Source organism: Auxenochlorella protothecoides (genome assembly GCF_000733215.1).
Source record: "Auxenochlorella protothecoides strain 0710 unplaced genomic scaffold scaffold102, whole genome shotgun sequence".
Taxonomy (NCBI): domain Eukaryota; kingdom Viridiplantae; phylum Chlorophyta; class Trebouxiophyceae; order Chlorellales; family Chlorellaceae; genus Auxenochlorella; species Auxenochlorella protothecoides.
The window spans coordinates 140,943-163,118 of record NW_011934133.1 but is presented as its reverse complement, the minus strand read 5'-3'; the positions used below and the strand labels follow the sequence as shown (position 1 = coordinate 163,118).

Here is a 22,176-nt window from a genome sequence, read left to right as displayed (position 1 = left end):
GGGCAGAGACGGGGTGAGAGGGCAGAGACGGGGGGAGAGGGCAGAGACGGGGCGAGAGGGCAGAGGGGAGGATCGTCGTCCTGCGCCCCGGCCGCACACCCAGCGCCCTGTCCTCCCCAGTGGTGTTGCTTGCCTGGGTTTCACGTGCAGCACCACCTCCGCCCTTGCCACGCAGGTTCTGCGCGGTCATCGGGCGGGGCCTGCGCACCCTGCGCCTGGAAGCCATGCTGAGCACGCTGCGCACGCTGCAGCAGGGAGGTGGGCCGGCGGAGCTCGAGCACCAGGCCGCCGCGCTGAGCGGGTGGGTGTAGTTTTGCGACGTGAGGGTGGGAGGTATGGAAACGTGCAGGGCGGACTGGATGGTGCTCGGGGATTGCCCCACGGCACCGGTGAGGCCCAGGGGGTGCCTGGCGCCCCTTCCCGCCCCTGCCTACCTCCCAGTCCAGCCATACCTCTGACAAGGCGCCCCCCCCTGCCGACCTGTCCCCTCCCACCCCCCACGCCCGCAGGACCCTGCGCACCTTTGCGGAGGTCTGCGAACGCTACCTCGATCCGCCCCTCGCGGCGTACGTGCTGGAGGGCGTGCCTGGCGCCGCGGTGGTCGCGCTGCGCGCCGTGGTGCTGGCCGCCTGGACCCAGGCGGCCGGGTCGTTGAGCCCCGGCGCAGCCTCAGACCTGGAGTCGGGGATCGCGGCTGTGGAGGTGGGTTTTTGGTGAGGGGGCAGCGGGGGGGCGGGGGGGGGGGGGGAGGGGGGGGGGCAGGCCCTGCCATGTCAGCGCTGCCCTGGTCCCTTGGCTGCCCTTATGACCAGACAAACCTCCCCCTCCCTTTCCACCTCCTGCCCGCAGATCCGGCAGCTGTTCACGACCGCGCCAGAGGCGCTGGGGCGGGACGACCCCGCCGCCACCACCGCCCTTGCCGCCCACCTGCTGGCGGTGGACCGCGGCGGTAGCCGCACCTGGCACTTCCCCACCCTCATGCAGCGCGTGCGGCGCGCGCAGCCAGCCCCGCGGCCCCCGCTCGCGCTCCTGCACGACTCGCTGCGCGCCGGGGACGAGGGGCCCCGGGGCCCCCCGGGCCCCTCCCTCAAGCAGTACCTGGCCGCGCAGGGCACGCCAGCGCCCAAGGTGCTGCCCGTGCGGGAAAGCACGCCGCGCGCGACGCAGCGGGCCCTGGACTGGCTGCGCGGGCGGACCGGGATCACTCCGAACCACCTCATCGTTGGCCTGCAAGTGGGTGGAGTGGGGTCGGGTGGGAGGGATTTTGGAGGAGCATGGGAGGCGGAAGGCGAGTGGATGCATCGAGCAGGGACCTGGGATGTGTTTGCGGGTCTGTACTCGGGTTTGGGGAAGGATTTGGTTTTGCATTTGACAAGCCGGCGGGCCTCGCCGGGACTCCGGTCCTGGTGAGGTCGCCCGGGCCCAGGTCGGGGCGCCACACCCTCCCTCGGCTCAACCACCGCCGGCCTCCCGCCCACGCAGGGCATGCTGGGGTACTGCATCATCCTCGTCATGGTCATGGTGCCGGCGGTGAACGATGCGTTTGAGGGACGCATGCTGTGGGGCATGCTCATCGTCATCACCATCCTGGAGCCCATGACTGGTGGGGACGGCGGTCGATGGCTGTTGTTGGGGCTGGAAGGCCTGTGGACCGACGCAGGCACTCTGCCCCACACAATGGACGGACAAATGCTTGGTCACACGCCTGTGCCGTGTGCCTCCACACCCCCAGCTAGACCCAGCCATGCACTGATCCACCCCACATCAAATCACAGGGTCGGTCATCATCAAGGGCTTCCAGCGGCTTCTGGGCACGGTGCTGGGCGCCGTGCTGGGTCTGGGCGTGCTCTACTTCACCTACCTCTGCAACGGGCTGACCTACGTCTCCCACCCGCAAAAGGTGCGCCACGTGGGGGGGGGGGGGGGGGCAGGAAGGGGGGGAGGTTGAGACAGCCGTCGATTGAGGGGGGGCCTGTTCTCAAAGCGCCTGGTGGGGAGATCCACTGAGCTCACACAATGCCCCTGGGCTCCCATTTCTCCCGCCAACCAACTTCCGCTTCTTCCTCACCGCACACATCACCTTTCAGTGCACTGGCCCTCCTGCCGTCATTCTCTCAAAGCCTGCGTCGACCCCTCTCCAGCTTCCCCGCCCCTACCCATCCATGCAGTACATCGTGATGACCATCAGTCTCCCGCTGGTGACTGGCGTGCTTGGGGGCTGCGCCATCCGCTTCTCCTCCTACTTCTGTGGGTCGTTGTGTGTGACGTGGGGAGGGTGCATGGGTGGCTTGATGACAAAGCAACTGCTGAGAGCAGCGGCGGCAAATCCTCTTCGAGTGTGGGGGTTGAGTCCTGGGTGCCAGGTGCCAGGTGCAGCCTTGTAGCCCCTTCTGTCGCCTTTACAGATGGAGGCCGTCCCCACCACGGACAACAACACACACACACACACACACAAAAAAAAATAATATACACACACACACACACACCCCTACACACACACACCTACCCACCACCTTTGTACGCCCAGACTGCTTCCTGATTGCCGCCATCATCACCGCCCTTGTTGCGCTACCCAACTACCACGTGGACGAGACCTACCCGCAGGCCGCCATCTGGCGCTTGGCCTCCACGGCGGTGGGCGTGGTGGTCAACGTGATCCTCGTGGCCGTCTGCTTCCCCATCTCCGCGCGCTCGGTGCACCAGACCCTGATGCTGTCCGCGCTGGAGGGTCTGGCCGACGTCATGGACCGCGCCTGCCACTGTCTGGTCCCACGCGAACACCGGCGCAAGGCCGGGCGCGGGGCGGTGCGCCGCGCGACGGACAGCCTGGGCAGGGCGCGGTCCGGCGGCGTGCGGGCGGCCTCCCGCCTCCTTCGTGCCGCCGAGGCCCTCGTGGCGGGTGGGCGGGAGGGCGGAGAGGGCCAGGTGGTGGACGTGGAGCCTGGCGCGGAGGCGCGGGAAGGGTCGGCCGAGAAGGCACCGGACGAGCCGTCCGGCGACCAGGCGAGCGCCCAGCCCGGCGCAGCAGAGCTGGCGGATCGAGTCGCGGGGTCGGTACCCTGGGCCGGGCCTGGTGCGACGGCAGATCTCAGCGCCACCGACTCCCCAGCCCCAGAGCCGTCTCCCTCGCCGCCAGAGGGCCCATCGCCGCAACATGCACGACCGTGCACGCGATTCGACACGGCCCCCGGTGTGGGCTCGGAGCGCGGCGGCCGCCCCAGCCTGTTGATCACCTACAGCCCACCCCCCGCGCACGCGCGCGGGGTGCTGATGGCGCAGGGCCCGGGCCTGGAGTCCATCTACCTGCAGGTGGGGGAGGCGGGGGTGCGCAAGGTGGTGGGCGCCGCCTACCTCGCCGTCCTGCCCCAGCTCAAGGCCATCGCCATGCTGATCGGGGCCATGGGGGCACTGGAGCCGGCCCTGCACTACGAATACTACCCCTTCAGCAAGGTCAAGCGGTGAGGAGGTTGGCGAGGGGGGGGTGGGGGGGAAGAGAGGGAGGGAGGGAGGCCGGGTGGAGTGTCAGGCGCCGGCACTGCACTGATAAAACACTGATGCACCACCCAGGGGCGGTGCCTGCTTGTGTGGTGCTGGGCCGAGGGTCCCCTCAGCACATGAGCTGGGCGTGCGTGCATAATGCATTCCTATTCCCCCGATTCCCTCCTTCCCAATCCCCCCAACCCAAACCCTCACCCTCCCACCCCCAAAAGGTTTCCCTTTGTGGCGGCCAAGCGCGCGCAGCGGCTGTGCCGCCACCTGCTCAATGTGGCGGGGTCCTTCTCTGCGGCCCTGGATGCGCACGACACCTACAGCTGCCCCCCCTTGATCCCGGTGGCGGGGGAGCTGGAGGACGTGGGCCAGCAGCTGCAGGCCTGCCTCCTGGCCCTGGCGGGGGTGCTCAAATGCACGGTGGCCGTGGAGCGCGCCGTGGACATGGTGGTCAACCTGGAGGACCTGGTGCGCCACCTCTTCCTGACGGTGCTGGCGCAGGGGGGCGCCGCCGAGGAGTCGAGCACCGACGCCATCCTGGGGGTGACCTTCCTGGCCATGCTCTTCAACGCCACCTACGTGGTGGGTGTGTCCTGGGGTGGTGAGGGGGACGAGGGAGTAGGGAGGCCATGGGCATGAGCAGAGCAAAATTGGGGAAGAGGTTGGACCTGCTGCTGCAGGCGCTGCATGCCGTATGTCCTCCGCATGTCATCGGCGCGAGACAATGCACAGCCCTCAAACCCCATTCCCCTTTCAACCTCTCCAAACTGCAAGGTGCGCCTGCTGTGCGTTGCGCTGGTCCAGGCCTTCTCGCCAGAGGATGTGGAGGCCTTGGCGCATGCCTCCATGCTCTCCGACTCGACACGCTGGGCTGTGGATGAGCAGCTGATGGTGCTGTGCAGTGACATGATGGCTGCCGCCCTGTACCCCGACAGCGGCGAGGAGGGTGTGGCAGAGCTCGTACAGGACGCCAGCCGCTCTGCGTCCGGCTGGGAGGCGGAGCTGGCAGCATTCAGCAGGAGATCCATGCAGCCCAGTTGACTTGACACGCCATTCTGTGCAGAATAATCGCAAATGACCCCAGATCAGGAGTTGAATCTTTGTATCACCACTATTTTCTGCCTGCCACGCGGCATGCCTCTCACTCACTCAGCCCTTGTGAAGACGCCACACTTCACAAGCATCCCTTCATCTTGTTGTATACCTGGGCAGAGACATTCCCGTGTGCTCATACCCAAATCCCTCTCAGCACTTGCCCTGCTGAGCTTATCGTTGCTTTCAAGACCGCTCTCTATGTAAACAATGCTCTACTCGCTTGAGGGCTGAAGAAAATGACCCTTTCCATACATCTGAACGTGACCATGTCTGCCGACAGCATGCCATGCCGTGCTTTCCAACGTTCAAGATTGAGTTCCGATCCGCTTGGCCTGTGCCGAGCAGGTCGCGATCGAGGGTCTCATGTCCCCACCTGCGAATCCTTCCCAGCACATTCAACCCTTCCAGCAGGCGATAGTGGACATCATGACGATGCTCGGCCTGACCCCTTCCGCGACCTGCACTTTCCGGGGGACTACCCGTCCCTTCGTGCCGCGCACGGCCTGCAGGGCTCGCCAGGCCATCAAGACGCCCACTCGTGCCATAGCGGAGGTCAACCTGGTCGTCGGGGGTATGTGGGAAGGTTGATGGGATCAGCATGGCCCTGCAGGATCGTGCGGGGGACTTTGGGCTCGATCGATGCGCTGGCTGGAGGGTACATGCTTGTCCCACATGGGGACCCCTCGTTGTCATGAGGCGACCAACCAGCCTCCCCCATCATCACGATACCCACAGGCGCCACCTTTGCTGCCCTTGCCCTCGGAAGGTAGCACTGCGGCAGTGTGTCTGTGCTAGAATTTGCATTGTGGTTTGCTGTCAGCAAGATGTGGTGGCCTTTTGGATTTCGTGTCAAGCTCAGGCTGCATACCCCTCCTTCCTCATGCGGACCACGATTCACGCGAATCCCACAGGTTTGTATTCCTTCCCTTCCACCGCGACAACCTGGCACGGCAGGGTCTGCCCCGTCAGAACGGCATCACCCATGCCGAGGCTGGCGACAGAGGTGCGGAGGAGGCGACCTTCCTGCTGAAGACGAACGATCCCGCTGGCTTCAACATCATCGATGTGAGTGCTGTAGGGTGTGCTCGAGAGCGCGTGTGGTCTGGGGCTGCTCCTGGCGGGGAGCAGCTGGGGACCCAGTGCTTGCGGATGTCTTTGAGATGCAGAGCTTGGTGGCCATTCCTGCCGATGTACGTCTTCCCTTCAGCTCCTGAGTCTGCCTCCCCCCAAAAAATCTCATCTCAGGTGCTGGCCTGGGGCGCCCTCGGCCATGCAGCAGCTTTCTACCTTCTGGTGCGTCTGGTGTGGTCATACAGCTGCGTTGCAAGGCGTGCTTCCAACTCACCGCTGACATGGCGTGCACCGTCTCTCACATGCATTTACCCCGCCGCTGCGCAGGCCACGACTTCTCTGAACAGCGCAGCTGGACCCCCGGTGCCCTTCTAAACGAAGAGCTGTGAATCCACAGATCCCCTGCCCCGGTCCTTGGATGAGAAGAATACAGTGCCCCCCCCTACCTGCAGAAGCCTTGTAATTCAGGTCGCATCTGGTGTGCAGGGTCAGTTCTTACATTGTCCTTGGCTGCAGGCCAGCAAGGGCATCGGCTGCCGGCAGGAATCACGAGCTCGTAACGAGAACGGAGAAGGGCGAGACGATACTGTCAGGTGGCAGTGCTTTGGCAGAAGCCTGCACCGCATGGGTACAGCGGAAAATCAAATGAATGCGTCTTGTGAGCTGGGTCAGACCTTGAGCCAGTGCGCTTGGGGCCAGGGGTCTTGTCGGGGAGGCCACCCACCGGCGGCGGCAGCCTGGCTCATGGCTCCCGCCTGCTGGAGGAGTCGTTCCTTGGACCCATGCTCAAGCCGTGTTGGGCGGGACGTAGTCGAAGCCTGCGCCACGTATCCACCGTGTCACGATCCACTTCTCCCCCTCCAGCACCGGGCAGCCGCTGTGCAGCGCCTCATACACGGGCGTGGCGGATGGGTCTGCAGTGCCGTCCTCGTACGACCCCTGCCCAGAGCCGCCGCCCGGCCGGTAGTCCCTGCCGAGAGGTCGTGAGTGGGGAGTTGGGTGTTCCCTACCCACGGGGGGGGGGGGCGGGAGGCACTAAGCGACGCGCACACTGGACTCAGGGGCATCGCTCCGGACATCATGCAGCCAATTTCAGAGGTATCAATGAAGAATAACAATCGATATCCTCTTCTACAGTGCATGAAACCACGACATGGTCTACATTCCATTTCCCAGAGTCTCATCCCAAGCCCTGCCAGAGTGTCTCACCAGAAGAGCAGGGCGTCCCCTGCCTCGGGGGCGGCACCCAGGACCCCAGAGTCCTTGCAGTACCAGGAGTCGTCTGCTGCATGGCCATGGTTCTTGACAGATGCCTGGGTGATGGTGGCCTCTGGAAACACTGTGTGGCCGCCCTTGGACGGATGCCTGTGTATTGAGGAAGGGGCGGATCACCTGTCCTGAGCTGGACAGTCGTGTCGGGTGACGTCGGAATGCAGGGAACCCTAGAGAGACTGCGGCCCCTCATCCAGGCCTCATGTTCTAAGAGAAAAACTCAAACGTGTGCGTAAACCCAGCCCCACATCCTCATCACGGCTCCACAAAACACGCACACTCACTTGAGGACGAGGATGAAGGTCGCCATCCGGTCCCCGCAGGTCTCGCCGCCGTGGCCGGGCCCGCACTCGGGACCCCGCGCCCTCTTTAGAAAATCGCGGCAGGCGGGGTCTGCCTTCCTGGAGCGTGACAGGTTGTCCATGCAGTGGTCGTTGTGCCTGCAGGGAGGGAGGCGTGGATGGTTTGGACTTGGGTCAAGGTCATGGAGTGCATGGATTTGACCAGTCAACCGCTGCCCCCATGCCAGCAGGTGTGCTACTCCAGAAGATGCGACTGGCGCTATGGCTATCGCCAGCTGAGAGCATGTGGGCGAAACCTGTCCTCCTGTCCCTCCCCTTGAACAGCCCACGAGCCCACACTGGGGCCGAGACAGGCATCCCTCCCCCCCCTCCGAACAACCGCACCGCAGTACACTCACGCCTCATACTGCTGGCCCAGGAGGTAGCGCAGGACGTACAGGTCCTCGCCAAACTTCTCCGGGATGCCCACCAGGCGGTGGATCCGGTCCGTGATGTTGTGCGTCGTGGGCGTGGGGGTGGGCCAGTGGCCGTATGAGGTGCGGATGTCGCTGACGGAGCCGTCGCCGTCGGCGTGTAGCACCTCGCTGCGGGCCATGTGGTCCTTGCTGATGTCCACCAAGTGGTCCACCTCGCCGGGGGACAGGAAGGACTTAAAGAGGACTAGGCGCGGGCTGTCGAAGCTGAGCACCGTGGCGGCGGGGTGGCGCGCCGCGCAGTCGTAGACATCCTGGGTCAGCGCCCAGCCGCCCATGTACTCGGAGGGCGGGAAGGCGGGCAGGGGGGGTAGGTCCAGGTACTGCTGGTGCCGCTCCGGGTCGAAGCCGGAGGCGGGGGGCCGGACGGTGGCCGCGGCGGCCTCCGCCTGGACGGCACCCTCCGACTCCAGCACCCTCCGCACACCCCTCTGGGACCACTTGCGCACGGGGGCGTGGGCGGTGCCCGGCTCCTCCATGGATCCCCTGGCGCCGTACCGGGTGGAGCCGGGGTAGAGCTTGTCGTAGGCCGCCTGCCGCGCCACGCGAGCGGCCTCGCTGCTGCTGGAGGAGCGCAGGGTGTACACCGTGGCCCCTACGCCCAGGAGCAGGAGTGTGAGCACGCGCCATGAGACGCCCGATGACGAGTCACGAGATGGCTTGAAGGTCTTGGAGTAGGTCGCGCCCATGGAATCGGAGTACACGGCCGGCAGGCTGGAGGTGTGGACACCCCGGAACGCCATACTGGTGTATGCGCGCGAGGCGTACACTTCAGTGAAAGCACCAGGCCAGACTCAGTGGCACAGCTCACACCTCGGCTCTGAAATAATTAAATGAAATCTTGATACTGGACCCAGCGAGCAGGGGCACATTTGTCGAGGCAGGGAGCTCCGACATTGCTCTTAGAGAAAAGTACACGGCGACGCGCTCCCTTTCCTGACTCTCGTGCCGGGCTCCCCAACTGCCAGGATCCATGCCTCCAGCAGTCTCGGCCACGCCTCGACAGATGATCTGTGATGTGGAATAAAACATACCACCCATGACAAGCACCTTCGAGCCCATGGAGAGCCTGCTGGGGTCCCTGCAGGTGCAGCGGCCCAGCAGGGCCCGAGGCCGGCAGGGGAAGGTGCCCATGCTCCCCATCCTGCTCATGACTGGCGCGATTGTCGGCTGCATGTTCCTCCTGGCCAGCCTTTTGAATGTTGGGCCTGTACCGGACACCAACTTCTTCGTGCAACAATCTGACGGACAGAGACGCGTGCTGAACCAGCGTCAAGGTGGGGGACCGACATGGGGTACCAGGGCGAACCAGCTTTTGTGGCTTGGATTCTACACAAGCAGACTCTGTATGGCAATTCAGTGGATTATTGCATCCATCACGCCCTGCTTTGAATCTCTCATTGACTGACGGGCAGTCTGCATGACCATCCACGAAGGCCCAATCTCCAGCCTGCATTCTTACTGGGGAATGAAGATGCACCACCACCCAAACTCATGCCGCACCTCCTCCACACCACCCTCAATGCAGACCTGCATGTTCCTCTTGCAAGCCACCCACTACAACACCTGGTGGGCGAGCACCTCACGGGCTCGGCAGATGGCGTGGCGGCCTTGGGGGCGATCGACGGCGGTGCCCCCACCGGCCATCCCACTGACGGTCATCCCAAGATCGTGTCCTCTGTCAAGGATCCCCAGGAAGCGCTGCAGAGCACCACCCTGCCCCTCCCCCCCCCCAAAGAAGGCCAAGCCAGTGGTGGTCTCCCCACCTGACGAGGTCATCTCCGGGCAGGGCCCCTCGCTGGACCAGGCGACCCTGGCGGGCGGCTGGATGCTGACCCCAGAGATCTTCCACAGGGCGGCGAGCCACCCCAACGCGGTGGTGGTGAGCAAGGAGAAGCCGTACATCGTCCAGTACAAGGGCTTTCTGAGCCAGGCCGAGATCGACCACCTGTTGGAGCTGTCAGGGGGTGAGCCGGTATGGGAAGGTGGTATTTTGTGCTGGGTTGTTTGGGACAGCGTGCTGGCTCACAACCAGTCATCCTCTCTGGGGACCAGAAGAGTATGGGGCCTGGGGAAGGAACCTGGCAGCGTGAATGAGAGGGCAGTACGTGCCAGCCTGGAGCCGCCTTGCGCCCCCATCGGCTGGCACAAATCGAGCCCCTGCACCCCTCGGCCATTCAACCTTGGCAACGCCCCTCGTCACCCCTCCCGACAGATGGCTTCGTGCGCTCCGGCGTCGTGTCTGATGAGAGCGTGAACGACCGGCGGACCAGCTATGGCGTGTGGCTCAGCGGCGCGCGCCGGGACAAGACCGTGCTGGACCTGCAGCACCGGCTGCACTCCTGGATCGGCATCCCTGAGGAGTTTGGGGAGTCGCTCTACATGCTGCGATACGAGCAGGTGGGCGTGAGGATGGAGGGGCAGAGGGTGTGGAGATGTTGGGAGGGCTTGAGCATGGGGCGGAAAGGCCATGCCCAGGTCATCAAGGTAGAGTCCCCAGTCCAGCCCTGTGACTGAAAACGAGCACCGCCCGCCCCAATGCCCGCCCGCCTTGTCTTTCCATGGTCCCATGTAGGGCCAAAAATACGACGCCCACACCGACAACTGCCGGCACCGTCCCAGCGGGGAGGAGCTCCCCCCCGCCTGCCAGTGAGTCTGGGGGATTGCACTCCCCTGCTCAGGATCTCCCTCTCGCAGCCTACCATGACGGCCCTGAGATGCCGTGCAGGGCGTCATTGCACGCCGCCAAACACTCCAGGAGTCTCCCCACACGGACCCCTTCACACGGATTCCTGCAGGTCATTCCTGAAGCGCGCGGGGGGGCCTGCGTACGGCCCCGGCGCGGGCGGCGTGTCGGGCGGCGACCGGCTGGCCACCTTCATCATGTATGTGCATGCCCCCGACGAGGGCGGCGAGACAGTGTTCCCCAAGGCGCGGACCCCGCCCGCCGCCGCCGGCGAGGCGCGGGCCTTGGAGAGCGTGGACGCCGAGGCCGACGACCCCTGCTTCCGCAGCGACACGCTGCGCCTCTCGCCGGCCGCCGGCGACGCCGTGCTCTTCTGGTGAGGCGGGGATGGGGTGGCCAGGGATCGGTGCAGTGACGCGTCGGCTGAGCTGCGGCGTCCGGGAGGCGGTGTGGTGACTCGGGGCGGGCATGTATCACCCGGGCTACTCACTGCCCCCCTCTTGCCTCCCCACACCAACAACCCACAGGGACTACGTGCCCACCGACCGACCCAGGCCTGGCGGTGCCCGACCCTCACGCGCTGCACGGCGGCTGCCCCGTCCGCGCGGGACAGAAGTTCATCGTGACGCGCTGGATCAGGGCATCCCGGTTCTGGTGACGCGCGGTGCGTCAGGGCGGGCTCCACCATGCCCAAGTCTTCGACGCCCGAGGCCTGGGCCGCGGGCGGTGTCGCGGGCCCACCTCATTTCATCGTCGGTGCTGTCCTCCTGCCCCTGCTTCTTGCCCACCTGATGCCCCCCTTGTGTGCCGGGCGCAAGCGCCCCCGGCCTGTGACACCGCGTCGCGTGTGACCGGGTTTTTCACAGCGCCCCGAAGAAGGGGTTGTTCAGGGCGGAGTGCAACTGCTCCCCCGCCGCGGTCAGCCGCACGACCTCGGCAGGCGAGCCGGCGCCCGGCAGCACCAGCACGCCCTCGCCCTCCCCTTCCGCGGCCGCCCACCCCGCGGCCTCCAGGAAGGCGCGCGCGTCTGGGAGCAGGCGCGCCGCCAGCGCCGGGTTGCCCAGGTTCAGGCGCCGGTACTTGGCGTTGCCGGGGTCGTTGGCCGCGTTGCCGCACAGGCGCAGCAGGGTCTGGAAGCACAGCGTGACCGCCGCCGCGTCGGACGTGCCCCGCTTCATGCCCACCAGCAGGTCCCGCAGGCGGTCCGCATCGGGGATGACAGGCGGAGGCGGCAGCCGCTTGGCGGCCTCCTGCGCCGCCTTCTCCGCCGCCTTGGCCCGCTCCGCCTCCAGCTCCTCGGGAGTGGGCTCGGGGGGGAGGCCCAGGCGGACACGGCGCGCGCGCTTGTCCTCCTCTGCTCCAGGGGAAGGGGTGGGATGGCCTGACAGAGACTGGAATTGAGTGATGCAGAGGAACTGTGATGTGTACACACCTTTGCAGTGCATGGGAGCAGGAGAGGGGTGGGCGCCCGCGCCCCTCTGCAAGATCTTTCAAACCAAAATCCCCGACACAAGGAGCCTCTCTGCGTGCCTGTCCTGCACAACCCTTCCCACCACCCACCCAGCATCTCGCGGACCCTCTCCCGCGCCTTGCGCTCCTCCTCCTTCTCCAGCCGCCGTGCCTCCATAGACCGTTTCAGCTTCAGCTCGGCCTCCAGACGCGCTGCAGCAGCGAGCTCCTTCCCCGACCTGTGTGTGTGCGTTGATGTGTGGGTGCTAGGACCGTGGCTGCAGTCAACGTGTTGGTGCAGAGAGAATCTGGCTCTTCACTGAGCCCAGCCTCCACATTACCTAATCCGTTCTTGCTCCCTGAGTCGCTGGAGCTCCTTCTCCTCGAGTTCGCGCTTTCTCCTATTGCATGAGGAGTGCAAGTGCGCCATGGTATTTAGACATTGTTCCCTCGAGCCACACGATGGTTTCCCCTTTAAATCCAGCTGAGCCACACCGGCGACACACCTCCAACCCATTCCCTCACCTGGCCTTGGCGAGGAGCTCTGCTGCCAAGGCTTTGGCCTCCTCAGGCGTGAGGCTGGGCTTGGGTGTCTCCTGCTTGGTGTAATGCAGGGGTGGGCGGAAGCATGATACAGATGGATTTAGCCCATAAGCCCTTGCTCCTCCACACATTTGACCGAGTATGGCCGACTTTCTCAGCTTCTTCCCCAGGGGCTAGAGAGCCAGGCAATCTTGCCTTGGGCAGGAGGAGAGGACTGTCCAGGTCTGCATCATCCTCGTGATCAGCGAGCCAGGCCACCGCGCTTTCTACCCCGGTATTGCCACTCCCATGCAATGCGCGTACCCCCCTGGCAAGAGGGGATGGAGGCGCCCGGGATCAAGGGGTCTGGGTCTTGATCCCAAGCCAGGAATGGACAAGAGTTCATAAACGGCGCCGCGGCGCATCAACGCTCCTGCCCTGAGACTGTTTTCAGGTCCAGGGATCGACTTGCTGTATGCATCGCAACAGCACCTGACGTCCACACCACACCTGTTCCTGGCAAAGCCCATGGCCTCCAATTCTGCCAGTGCTTGGCCATCCACCTCAGGCTCCACCTGGTGGGAAGAAAAGCAGTGGGGCCGGGTGCACTGTATCAGCAACGAGACAGCTACGCCATTGAGAAGGCGGGGTGGAATGGGACATGGGCGTATTCATCCTGGCAATCAGAGCCTGCAGTTGCACTGCGGTAGGAAAGCACAGCACGCCATGATGAATGTAATCCAAGAGACCCAGATGCCCGTCCATTCACCCAGAATTGACTTACAAGCTCAACATCTTTCTTGTCAGTCCCTTCCCCTGCCTCCACCGCCCTCGCCTTTGCCATCTCCATCTCCGTGCTCATGGCCTTGGCAGCAGCGCGGGTCTGCAAGCGAGACCAGGGACCGCCCTCATGCTCTTCCGCAAGGGCCCACCTATACACAGCCGCACCCATGGCAGTCAAGAATACACCCCCCCATGTCGCTTAACACCAGGAATGGCCATTCTCAGCACCCAACGGATTCCACACACCTGATCTTCAAACGTGGTGTGCCCTGTTCGCTTTGTGTGCAGCTCCTGCTCAACTATGGTGCGGCATGGCTTGCTGCACTCAGTGCAGACCAGGCGCTTGACCTGGGGGATACAGGAGGGGAGCCAGGCGTCACACCACGACAATCCTACCGCACGATCGGTTAATTTCTCGTGCAGCCTTCATTCCATCTCACCGCTTCGGTGCTCTCCTCGAAGTTTGAGTGCCCTGTGGCTTCGCCTGTAGGGGACCACTGACGCAAGCCTTTGGAAGTGGAACCAACACGGGCAGAACATACTCGATCAGGGATGGAGAATCGACATTGCAAAACACCACTCACCGTGGGCTTGGGCTTCCTTCACGGATTGGAGCTGGGCATTGCAGTCGGTGCAGACCAAGGACAGAGCCTCGTCGGCCATGTGAGGTTGAGGCCCAAGAGCGTTTCGACTGATCTGAGACTCAATAGAAGCTAGCCTGCATCCGTTGTAGTTGTCGAGGGCAGCTTTGACTCCATCCCGATGCCTATGGCCCTTTACAAACGCAAGATCATGTGCGACACACCAGCGGAAATCTTCTGGGCGCGATCTCTGGGAGGGATTCGGAACATTGAAACTGGAACAGACATGTCTACCATCCGAACAGGCGCAATTCATGTCCAGATCTGATTTGCTGCATGCTTGCAACGGGGTTGGGACAATACATAGCTGAGATTCAAGGGTTCGTCTGGTCAATGCTCGGTGGATCGTGAGACGAAGCGCGTACTGGTCCCTGGAACCTGCACACATGCGTTGACGCACTGGGGCACAACAGATTCACTTCCAAAGAAGTATGCTCAGGATGGAAGTTCTTGGCTCTGCAGTGACTTCTCATAATTCGCAAAGAATCGCAGGTACCAGCCCTTGACCACATGGGAGGCTGTGAAAAGGGTGGAGGAGCAGCACAGGTGGAGATACTATTCCACCTAGCCTCCATGACTTGTCGCTGGAGATGCTTTGTTCCACCACCCTCAGCCTGGCGCGCCCAACAGCAGCGCCCGCATGCCCACACGAGGTCTCCCACCACCCTGCAAATATGAATGAAAAGTCCTACTCCTGACTCCTCCCAGCCACCCACCGTTGGTGAGCCTTGAGGTGTCAGCGCCCAGCGCTATGGCAACGCTCGTCCACTTCCGGGTGGAGCACACGGCCGCAAACCCGCCCGCGCCCTGAACCATGTCCCACAGGTCCCGCAGCTGCACCTCCTTTCCAGCCAGCGTCAGGCCTCCGTTGCGGTACCCCAGGTCCACCCAGGCGATGGGCCTGCCTGGGTGGGGCAGGGTCCGGCGCATGACCTCCAGGATCTGCTCGTCCGACAGCGTGGACCGTGCCCGGGGTCGCGAGGGGCCCCTGCCCCGCCCGGGCCCGGCCTGGGCGCCCAGGTAGTCAGAGGGGTCGTGCCCGGTGAAGGTGGCCACCTTCTCGGTGGGCACGCCAGGCATTGCGGGCAGGTGGAAGGGCTCGAAGGGGTCCGAGGGGTTGAAACGATCGGCCTCGACCTGCAGGGCCACCGCATCCCAAGTCCTCAGGTCCACCACCTTGTTCTGCGCAAAGGCGGGGTTCGGGGCCGGGATGGCGTCGTCCAGGGGTGGCAGCGTGGGGTCGCCAGGGACGTAGCCGATGAATCTGTGGGGCACGGTGATTGTGGTGAGCGCTCCTTTTGGGGGGGGCAGGAAATGGCGAGGTCATGGCTGGGATACCAGGCCAACCCCCTCACATCGGCTCCTCTACGTTCCGCAGGTGTGCCTGCGACATGGACGCTGGATCTGCTCCCTTGTCCTGCGGAACGAAGGCCTGCTGAACTCAGGCTCGGTGATGCATGGAGGGGCCTGCTGACAGGGATGGGAGACTGACAATCGGTCGTCCTTCTCAGAGCCACAGCTCTGTGATCACGGTGGACAATGCCGAGTTGGGATGCGTAAGAAATATTGTTCGGTTCGATTTGTATGTTCCATCTTGATTGCTTCTCGCAAGTATGGGCGACAACCTTGGGCGCAATCGAATGGGTTCAGCGCGCGATGCAGAGATCGACTTCCACTCCTGCACACGTCGAGCACCTGTGTGATCAGGCACCCGCACCGACGATCAGCAATCCAAAACAGAATGTCGATAGGAGAAGAAGGCACACGGGGTGTCTCCTCGGTGGAAGTGTACGGCTTCGTGGGCTGGATATCCTCCTTCGTGGCCTACGGTGGGTCCTGGGGTGACTGTCCTCCTGCATTCCTGCTCCCACCCCGCATGAACGCGACCTATCCACCCCACACGCTCTCGATTATCTGCAGTGCTATACCTGGTGTGGGCCTACACACCCCCGCATCTCCTTGCACGCATCGGTGTGACGTACTTTCCCACCACCTACTGGGCCCTAGCCATCCCTGCCTGGTGCTGCGTCACAGTGCTCTGCCTCATCCTCGGCTATGAAGCGTGCGTGGGTGGGTTGCTGCTGCGCCTGCTGCTTCCCGGTCGAAGTGCAGTATGGGTCCGTTTAGGCACCCGCAAATATGTTCATCTCACCCCTGCATCACATCAGATATTGAAGCCAGCACCCATGGACAACAGGAGTGCGTCTCAGCCGCTTGGACCTGCTCTCGTGTGATCCTTCCCACCCACTCCCTTTCTGCAAGCAGATACAATGCGACCCTGGGTCAGATCCCCGACGACCCAGCTGTTGTGGCAGCCCCATTCTGTCCAATTGACATGGAGCACGGACCCCTGCCCCAGCTCTTCAGCCGTCCTGGCCAGACAGAAATTCTCCCCCTCCTCGAACTGCCTGCGTCTGTGGTTGAAGATGTCCTGAGGCATGGCATGAAGCCCGCAGGTGAGTTTGTGGGGGCTTTTATTGTAGAGGAGAGAATCTGTACTTGGTACATAAGTTGCCTACTACACACATGGTTGCCTGTGCCATGCATCTCGTCGTTCAACCCACACCACACACCACACACCAAAGCAGATGCTGAGGCGCGGTGGAGTGCACTGAATCAAAGGACCGGTCCTAGACGGGCTCGCATTTCTTGGCAGCAACAGCCGATCATTGGGCGCCAGGGTGGCACACAATGAGAGCAGCCAATGACGACATACCTTTGACCCCAGAACATCAGAACGTGATACAAAGAACAGCGATGGCCAGCTTCGATGTAGCATCATGACAGGGCTGTGTGAGTGGTTTGGAAGTTGGAGATGTTGCTTTGTTGTCTTTATGATGATGAATCGGAGCCAACATGACACAGTGCCTGCTACTTCAGTCCACTCCCGCCCTCCACAGGTGACCTCTGGATACAAGACAGGGTGGAAAGAGGGTCGTGACAGCGTTCTTACGGAGTGTGGGCCGTGGTGATCATGTACAAGTTGGGATGAGGAGGGGACGGAGGAGTTTTCCCTCGACAGTGATTACCATTGGGCGCTGGGTTCCGCCCTCTGTAAACAGTGACCGAGCGTGTTCATCAGAGACTAGACCGTCTTGATCCTGTGTCATTGCCATTCTCCCCCAAGTATAACAGTATAAACCATCATGCAGTACTCCCTGTTACAGCAGTCCTTCGATCAACAGTTCGAGTGAGGCCGGGGGTTTCGTGCTGGTGCTACAGTCCGTTGGCCCCCTCGTCTTCCTGCCGTCCACCGATCCCTTTCCTCCCGTGCCCACAGTCGTTCACAACAGATCAATGAGACTCTCGTCGCCCAGGCCGGCAGTCGAGCGCTGAACCCCGACAGGTGACACTCGGCGCTGACGACACCCCGCCTCGTCATGTGTTCATGGGGCATCCCTCGGCGCCATGCACATTCAGATGTCATCCCATCCGCGACCTTGTACCTCCACACACATTCCCCATGCCCCCAGATCGCTGTTGGAGGTGGCCTTCACCCTCCAGGATGGGACTCCTGCCTCGGTGCGGGCCTCCCTTCCCCCCACCTTCCCCCAGGACCCGCCCTCCCTGAGCGCCACGCCAGCGCTGCAGCACCCCTGGATCAACCCCGACGGCAAGCTGGAGCCCCCCTCCCTCGCGTCCTGGGGCAGGGGCGGGGCGCGCCTGGCCGCCGTCGTGCAACAAGTCGTGGCTGAGCTGGCTGCCAAGGCGCGGGCCTCCCCCAGCGCCCACACCACCTACGCCGTGCCCGCCACTCCCAACCCCATCTCCCCCACCCTCCCCGACCTCCCGCGCTCCTTCCCGCTGCTGGACTCGCTGTCCAACGAGCAGTTGCTGGAGGCCCTGACCCAGCCCAGCAAGTTTGAGGAGCTGGAGCGCCGGGTGGCGGCCGAGCTCCACCTGGAGCAGGCAAGTGGGAGGATGCTGCTTCCTATAAAGATCCAGGAGGGGATGGGGTGCTGCACTGGTACAGCACATGGTGTGGGCTCGGTGGAGTAGGGCTGACCTGGCAGCCTCCTCGCTACACTACATGGGTCTCTCCTCCCACCGGCCTCCCCGGTCCATGTCCGTGATTTACCCTGGTGTATGCCAACCTCCTGCCCAGCCCGCATGCCAGCCTGGTGGGCCCCTTGCCCTGCGATCATCACAGCCGAAAGTCCCATCCCCCGCAGCCCGTGGAGGCGGCCTGGCAGCAGGCGAGGGAGCTGGCGGAGGGCAACATCGCCCGCGGCGACGAGATGGCGGACTGCGCCAACCAGATCGCCATCATCCAGTCCAGTGAGTACCAGCCCGCGGAGACCGCGTTCCGGGACCTGCACGCCCGCCAGAAGGCCGTCCTGGACAAGCTGGCTCCCCGGGTGCGGCATAGGTTTTGTTTTTCTTGTAGGGGGGTGGGTTTTGTTTTTCTTGTAGGGGGGTTCGCACAGATGTGTGAGCGGAGCGGCCGTGTGGAGTGGGCCTGCCGTGCATCGTCCCGCATGTTCTCATCCGGGGTGCACACGCTGGGGAGCAAGGTTACCCTGGATCCCTGCCCTGCGTGCAAAGGCGAGGGGTGTCACTGCCCCCCACAAACACCCATGCACACCACCAACCTCGCCCTCATTCTTCAGGTGCTATTGGAGCGGCTCGCCGCCTCGGCTAAGGAGGCAGAGGCGGCGTCGGATGTCCTGGTGGCAGGGGTCTCTGGCGGGCATATGAGCGTGGAGGCGTGGGCGGAGCAGTACATGCGGGCGCGTACCGCCTACCACATGCGCGACCTCAAGCACCATGCTGCGCAGCAGAGCATCCCCCAGACCTGACCTGACCGGGGTGGCTGCCCGGCCGGGAAAGGGGTCGGAGGGGATGCACTCTGCCACATCTGCTGGACGAACACCGCCCAAACCCGGGGCCCATGGTGGTCTGGCACTGCTGTAAGCCCTGTTCGTGATAGTCTTCAGTCATCCGCTTCGGCAAAGGTTTACAATATAAGAATACAGCATTGGCATGACATGACTGACATCGATCGATCTCCTCGGAAACACTTGGGAAAATCATCAGAAAATTGGGGGGAGGGAGATTGTTCTGAAAACCCCTCCTGGGGACGTCCTGAAAGTCGTCAATATCATGGGTTTATTAAAAAGGAGGGGGGCCAAGGCTGCGGGCCTCTACTCCTCGTCCGCGTGCCCGTAGTCCATGGGGAAGCCGCCGTGCCGCCAGCTGCCATGGCCGCCCTTGAGGAACTCCACCTTGGAGAACTTGGCCTTTAGCAGCTCATAGCAGGCCTTCAGCGCGCGCGACTCCCGCCCAAACGCGCGGTCGGGGTCGTTGTGCGCCACCTTCCCCGTGGACGCCACGGTGACCGCCGTCTCCAGCGTGCCGCCCACGCCGCAGACCACAATGACCCGCGTGCGGTGCGCGTTGCGCCCCAGCGCCGCCACCACCTTGTCGGAGAAGTCGGGGTCGCGCTCTGTTTGGGGGGGAGGGAGGGGGACGGTTGGTCTCTGAGCCGGAGACCGACAAGGAGGCAACCCACAGTTCTGGAGACTGAGGGGCATGCAAGCCTCCCCCCGACCTAATGACCCCACAGGGAGCCTGTGCCAGACAGCCCACCCCCCCGCACATCACTCACCCGTGGCGTCCATTACCATGCCGCCCATGACGATGCGCTTGATCTTGTCCCACAGCTTATTGCCCGCGGTGATGCGGTACAGCGGGATGTTCACCGCCCCGTCCGCGTGCCCCTTCTCAAACTGCTTGGGCAGCCGCACGTCCAGGAGCACGGCCTTGCCGCTGGACACGGCATTGTGTGCCTCCTCCGGCTCCACGCACCGCACCTTGCGCCGCACCAGCTCGGTGTGCATCACGGGCCAGATGGTGTAGGGGGTCCCGCTCTTGGGGGTGATTAGGGTGTTGTACTTCGCCCCGGTGTACCGCGCGTCCTTGACCCAGCGCTGCGGGGAGTGTGTGGCCGGGGGGGCGGGGTGGGAAGCTGGGCCTCGTCAGCAGATGAGATGCGGGGTCCGACCCCCGGCCCGGCGCGGGGTCACCACTCAACCACTCACCTGCATACTGGCATCGTATCTGAAGCCCATGGCCTCATCGGTGCTCGCCTGGCTCGCACTGGCCGCCTCAACGCGCGACGTGCGCCGGGGGGAGGGGAGGGCCCGGGAGAAGGAACGGGGAAGCAGGGTGCCCTGCGCTCCACCAATATTCCCGACGGACTGTAAACTGGTAAAAGACATGATGAGGCTGGTTTGTTTGCTCTGCGTGTTGCTCGAATAGGCTATCGCAGTCCGAAGAACCAGATTTGTGTGCCAGATAGCGGGCGTGAGGATCTTCGCCCAATATCTACCTCCCTTCGAGCCCTCCAGGTGGTCCATGTGAAAGAAAGAACGGAATCATATTCTGAGCAATGCACACGATAATGAGGAGAAGGAATCCATTCTGCATCGCGTATGAAACTCGCAGAACGAAATTCGTATTGAAATCCACTTCCGAGTCGCTCGGCACATTGCGGTGCACAGCCACGCGCCATGTTGGGCGCGGTGGGCCACAAGCACGGCTATTCGAGCCCACCCTTTTGCACGCTCCCCTTCCACAGCGGAGGTTGGAGATCCAGTTACATTCTCACTAGAGCTGCGTCCCCTCCCGCTGGCCCCTCGGCACCCCCATCAGATGTCGAATGCCGCTCTGCGCAGAGCCAAGCAAGTAAGCCGATAAGCCAGGCGCTTTTGGGCACCTCCATCGCGGCTGCCATCCTCTTGCAAGCTCGTCCCTCGCTTGCGGATGGCTGGAGGCCTCGCAGACACCTCGTGAACCTCCAGGACCCCTCCGTTGCCAGAGTGCGCCCGCGTCAGGATTGGTTTGCAGGGGCTGAGCTTGTGCAAAGTGCACGTCGCCCCAGTTCTATACCTGACAATGCATGCCACAGCTCGTACGCCTGCCAACCAAATCAATTGATCGACAGAGTAGTGAAGCTGCAAACACTCAATCCTTCGGTACAGACTGACATCGCCACAGAGCAGCCGGCGACGCGCTCTACGACAGCCCAGGCCCAGGCGTCGTCCTGGACCGGCTCGGCAGCCAATCTGAGCGAGGGCCTGTCCAGAGCCTGGCATAGGGTGGCTTCGCCCAATGCATCAAGAGGGGTGGGCCCAGGGGCGGGTGGAGTGGAACACTGCCCTCAATACATGTGAACTGTTTCAAGTCCTGACTGGCGCAGGCTTCCCAACCCCATTCTCCCTTTCCACTGTTTTCAAGCAGTATGTAGTGTCTGGTCCTCGGCCATCGCCGTACCAGTCCGGCTATCAGCCCTCCTTCAACTGGCTAGGGTGGACGGCCCTGGGAGCCGCCGCCCTGGTAGCCCTGGGGATCAAGTTCCAGGACAGGCTGGGTTGGATTGGCAGGGGAGGCCGAAGACAGCACGGAGGGCGCTGGGTCAGGGACCGTTCCCTCGGGGGCAAGATGGTGAGCTGGCAGGGGGTTGGGTGGAGAAAGGGTGATGGGGACGGTCTCGCTGAGAGAAGTATTGGCATAGGACGTCGCGGCTGGGAATCTCCCACACTTGTCCGGCATTGCCATGGTCGACCGGGCTCAATTACTCAATGGCCATTCACTGGGCCCCTTCCTAGTCTGCTGCCCCTGCCCAGACCTTGCGTCCCTCCAGGTTCATGGCCACCCATCGCTGCAGAGCACCTTTCCCCCCACCCTATGCCCCCTTCTGCACAGGTGTTCATCCCTGACCCAGAGTCGACGCTCCCTGCTGCCAAACGCCCCCTCTGGGACTTTGAGGACGGTGTGGGGTCTTCTGCTGCGCCGAGCACAAGTTCCATCCCTTCCGGCAGGTCTCAGGAGACCGCCTCTGCTCCGCCCGCCCCGCCCTCATGGTGGGTGGAGCACGACGGTCGGACCGGCGGCGCACAGCTCCCGGCAACGCAGAGGGCCGAGCTGGAAACGGAGGCCCGTCAGCTCTTGCGCCGGCTGGAGGACGACAAGGTACTGCAGGGCGAGGACTACTCCCTGGAGGGCCTCGGCAGGCTGGCCGCGCTCAACCAGGTGGGGAGTCGGATTTGAGGCAGATGAGGGCCACGGTATCTTGACGTTGGGGGCCATCGTCCCAACTGGGTTCCCCACCGCCTCGCACCGGCCCCCCTCCTCCAAACCCGAGCGCCCCGCCTGCCAGACACCCCAAGCCCGTCCCTCTCCTCCCTGTCCTCCACAGGAGGCCGGCCCAGACCTGGTAGTCCACCCGGCCACGGCAAACGGACGCGACGCGATGCTGCGTCGCGGCGTGCAGGCGGCGCTGGAGGCGGCCATGGCGGCGCGAGACGGCGCGGCATCACTGGTCGGCCCCCTGCCCCTCCCCCCCGCGCCGTTTGTCTGCCGCCTGGCAGCGGCGCTGGGCGTGCCGGCCG

At 63.6% G+C, this 22,176-nt stretch overlaps 11 protein-coding genes across 11 annotated transcripts in view; 6 read left to right on the top strand and 5 right to left on the bottom strand.

Annotated features, from left to right (window-relative positions):
- Window positions 1-3,270: 3,270 nt before the first annotated feature.
- F751_0379 (hypothetical protein) lies at window positions 3,271-4,530 on the top strand (the record flags this gene model as incomplete). The annotated part of the gene is made up of 3 exons (XM_011397586.1): window positions 3,271-3,458; window positions 3,711-4,071; window positions 4,264-4,530. The coding sequence occupies 3 exons, from the start codon at window positions 3,271-3,273 to the stop codon at window positions 4,528-4,530; spliced, it is 816 nt and encodes a 271-aa protein (XP_011395888.1).
- A 417-nt stretch (window positions 4,531-4,947) lies between these two features.
- On the top strand, window positions 4,948-6,030 carry F751_0378 (Photosystem I reaction center subunit V, chloroplastic; the record flags this gene model as incomplete). Its single annotated transcript, XM_011397585.1, has 5 exons — window positions 4,948-5,155; window positions 5,320-5,350; window positions 5,496-5,649; window positions 5,830-5,877; window positions 5,983-6,030. The coding sequence occupies 5 exons, from the start codon at window positions 4,948-4,950 to the stop codon at window positions 6,028-6,030; spliced, it is 489 nt and encodes a 162-aa protein (XP_011395887.1).
- A 411-nt stretch (window positions 6,031-6,441) lies between these two features.
- On the bottom strand, window positions 6,442-8,445 carry F751_0376 (Prolyl 4-hydroxylase subunit alpha-1; the record flags this gene model as incomplete). Its single annotated transcript, XM_011397583.1, has 4 exons — window positions 6,442-6,625; window positions 6,865-7,020; window positions 7,212-7,367; window positions 7,628-8,445. 4 exons carry the CDS (start codon window positions 8,443-8,445, stop codon window positions 6,442-6,444), a joined length of 1,314 nt encoding a protein of 437 aa, XP_011395885.1.
- F751_0377 (hypothetical protein) lies at window positions 7,450-7,764 on the top strand (the record flags this gene model as incomplete). Its single annotated transcript, XM_011397584.1, has 1 exon — window positions 7,450-7,764. One exon carries the CDS (start codon window positions 7,450-7,452, stop codon window positions 7,762-7,764), a length of 315 nt encoding a protein of 104 aa, XP_011395886.1.
- A 64-nt stretch (window positions 8,446-8,509) lies between the features above and the next one.
- F751_0375 (hypothetical protein) lies at window positions 8,510-8,878 on the bottom strand (the record flags this gene model as incomplete). Its single annotated transcript, XM_011397582.1, has 1 exon — window positions 8,510-8,878. One exon carries the CDS (start codon window positions 8,876-8,878, stop codon window positions 8,510-8,512), a length of 369 nt encoding a protein of 122 aa, XP_011395884.1.
- Window positions 8,742-10,768, top strand: F751_0374 (hypothetical protein; the record flags this gene model as incomplete). Its single annotated transcript, XM_011397581.1, has 6 exons — window positions 8,742-8,979; window positions 9,231-9,304; window positions 9,444-9,669; window positions 9,918-10,102; window positions 10,278-10,351; window positions 10,501-10,768. 6 exons carry the CDS (start codon window positions 8,742-8,744, stop codon window positions 10,766-10,768), a joined length of 1,065 nt encoding a protein of 354 aa, XP_011395883.1.
- Window positions 10,769-11,248: 480 nt separating this feature from the next.
- Window positions 11,249-13,805, bottom strand: F751_0373 (hypothetical protein; the record flags this gene model as incomplete). The annotated part of the gene is made up of 10 exons (XM_011397580.1): window positions 11,249-11,742; window positions 11,949-12,076; window positions 12,179-12,238; window positions 12,363-12,433; window positions 12,651-12,687; window positions 12,870-12,934; window positions 13,144-13,242; window positions 13,389-13,490; window positions 13,583-13,626; window positions 13,727-13,805. The coding sequence occupies 10 exons, from the start codon at window positions 13,803-13,805 to the stop codon at window positions 11,249-11,251; spliced, it is 1,179 nt and encodes a 392-aa protein (XP_011395882.1).
- A 413-nt stretch (window positions 13,806-14,218) lies between these two features.
- F751_0372 (hypothetical protein) lies at window positions 14,219-15,176 on the bottom strand (the record flags this gene model as incomplete). Its single annotated transcript, XM_011397579.1, has 4 exons — window positions 14,219-14,301; window positions 14,500-14,725; window positions 14,840-15,047; window positions 15,139-15,176. The coding sequence occupies 4 exons, from the start codon at window positions 15,174-15,176 to the stop codon at window positions 14,219-14,221; spliced, it is 555 nt and encodes a 184-aa protein (XP_011395881.1).
- Window positions 15,177-15,524: 348 nt separating this feature from the next.
- F751_0371 (Phosphatidylinositol N-acetylglucosaminyltransferase subunit P) lies at window positions 15,525-18,582 on the top strand (the record flags this gene model as incomplete). The annotated part of the gene is made up of 7 exons (XM_011397578.1): window positions 15,525-15,612; window positions 15,704-15,845; window positions 16,049-16,384; window positions 17,064-17,129; window positions 17,257-17,665; window positions 17,956-18,141; window positions 18,394-18,582. 7 exons carry the CDS (start codon window positions 15,525-15,527, stop codon window positions 18,580-18,582), a joined length of 1,416 nt encoding a protein of 471 aa, XP_011395880.1.
- A 345-nt stretch (window positions 18,583-18,927) lies between these two features.
- On the bottom strand, window positions 18,928-20,004 carry F751_0370 (Thiosulfate sulfurtransferase 16, chloroplastic; the record flags this gene model as incomplete). Its single annotated transcript, XM_011397577.1, has 3 exons — window positions 18,928-19,229; window positions 19,392-19,713; window positions 19,825-20,004. 3 exons carry the CDS (start codon window positions 20,002-20,004, stop codon window positions 18,928-18,930), a joined length of 804 nt encoding a protein of 267 aa, XP_011395879.1.
- A 1,337-nt stretch (window positions 20,005-21,341) lies between these two features.
- F751_0369 (hypothetical protein) overlaps window positions 21,342-22,176 on the top strand; it is a gene marked incomplete at both ends in the record, with an annotated part of 2,452 nt that continues 1,617 nt past the window's right edge. Inside the window, 4 exons of the mRNA XM_011397576.1 lie at window positions 21,342-21,392; window positions 21,491-21,559; window positions 21,701-21,817; window positions 21,984-22,106. Of these exons, the coding sequence (XP_011395878.1) occupies window positions 21,342-21,392; window positions 21,491-21,559; window positions 21,701-21,817; window positions 21,984-22,106 (360 nt within the window). The remainder of the gene's footprint in view (window positions 21,393-21,490; window positions 21,560-21,700; window positions 21,818-21,983; window positions 22,107-22,176) is intronic.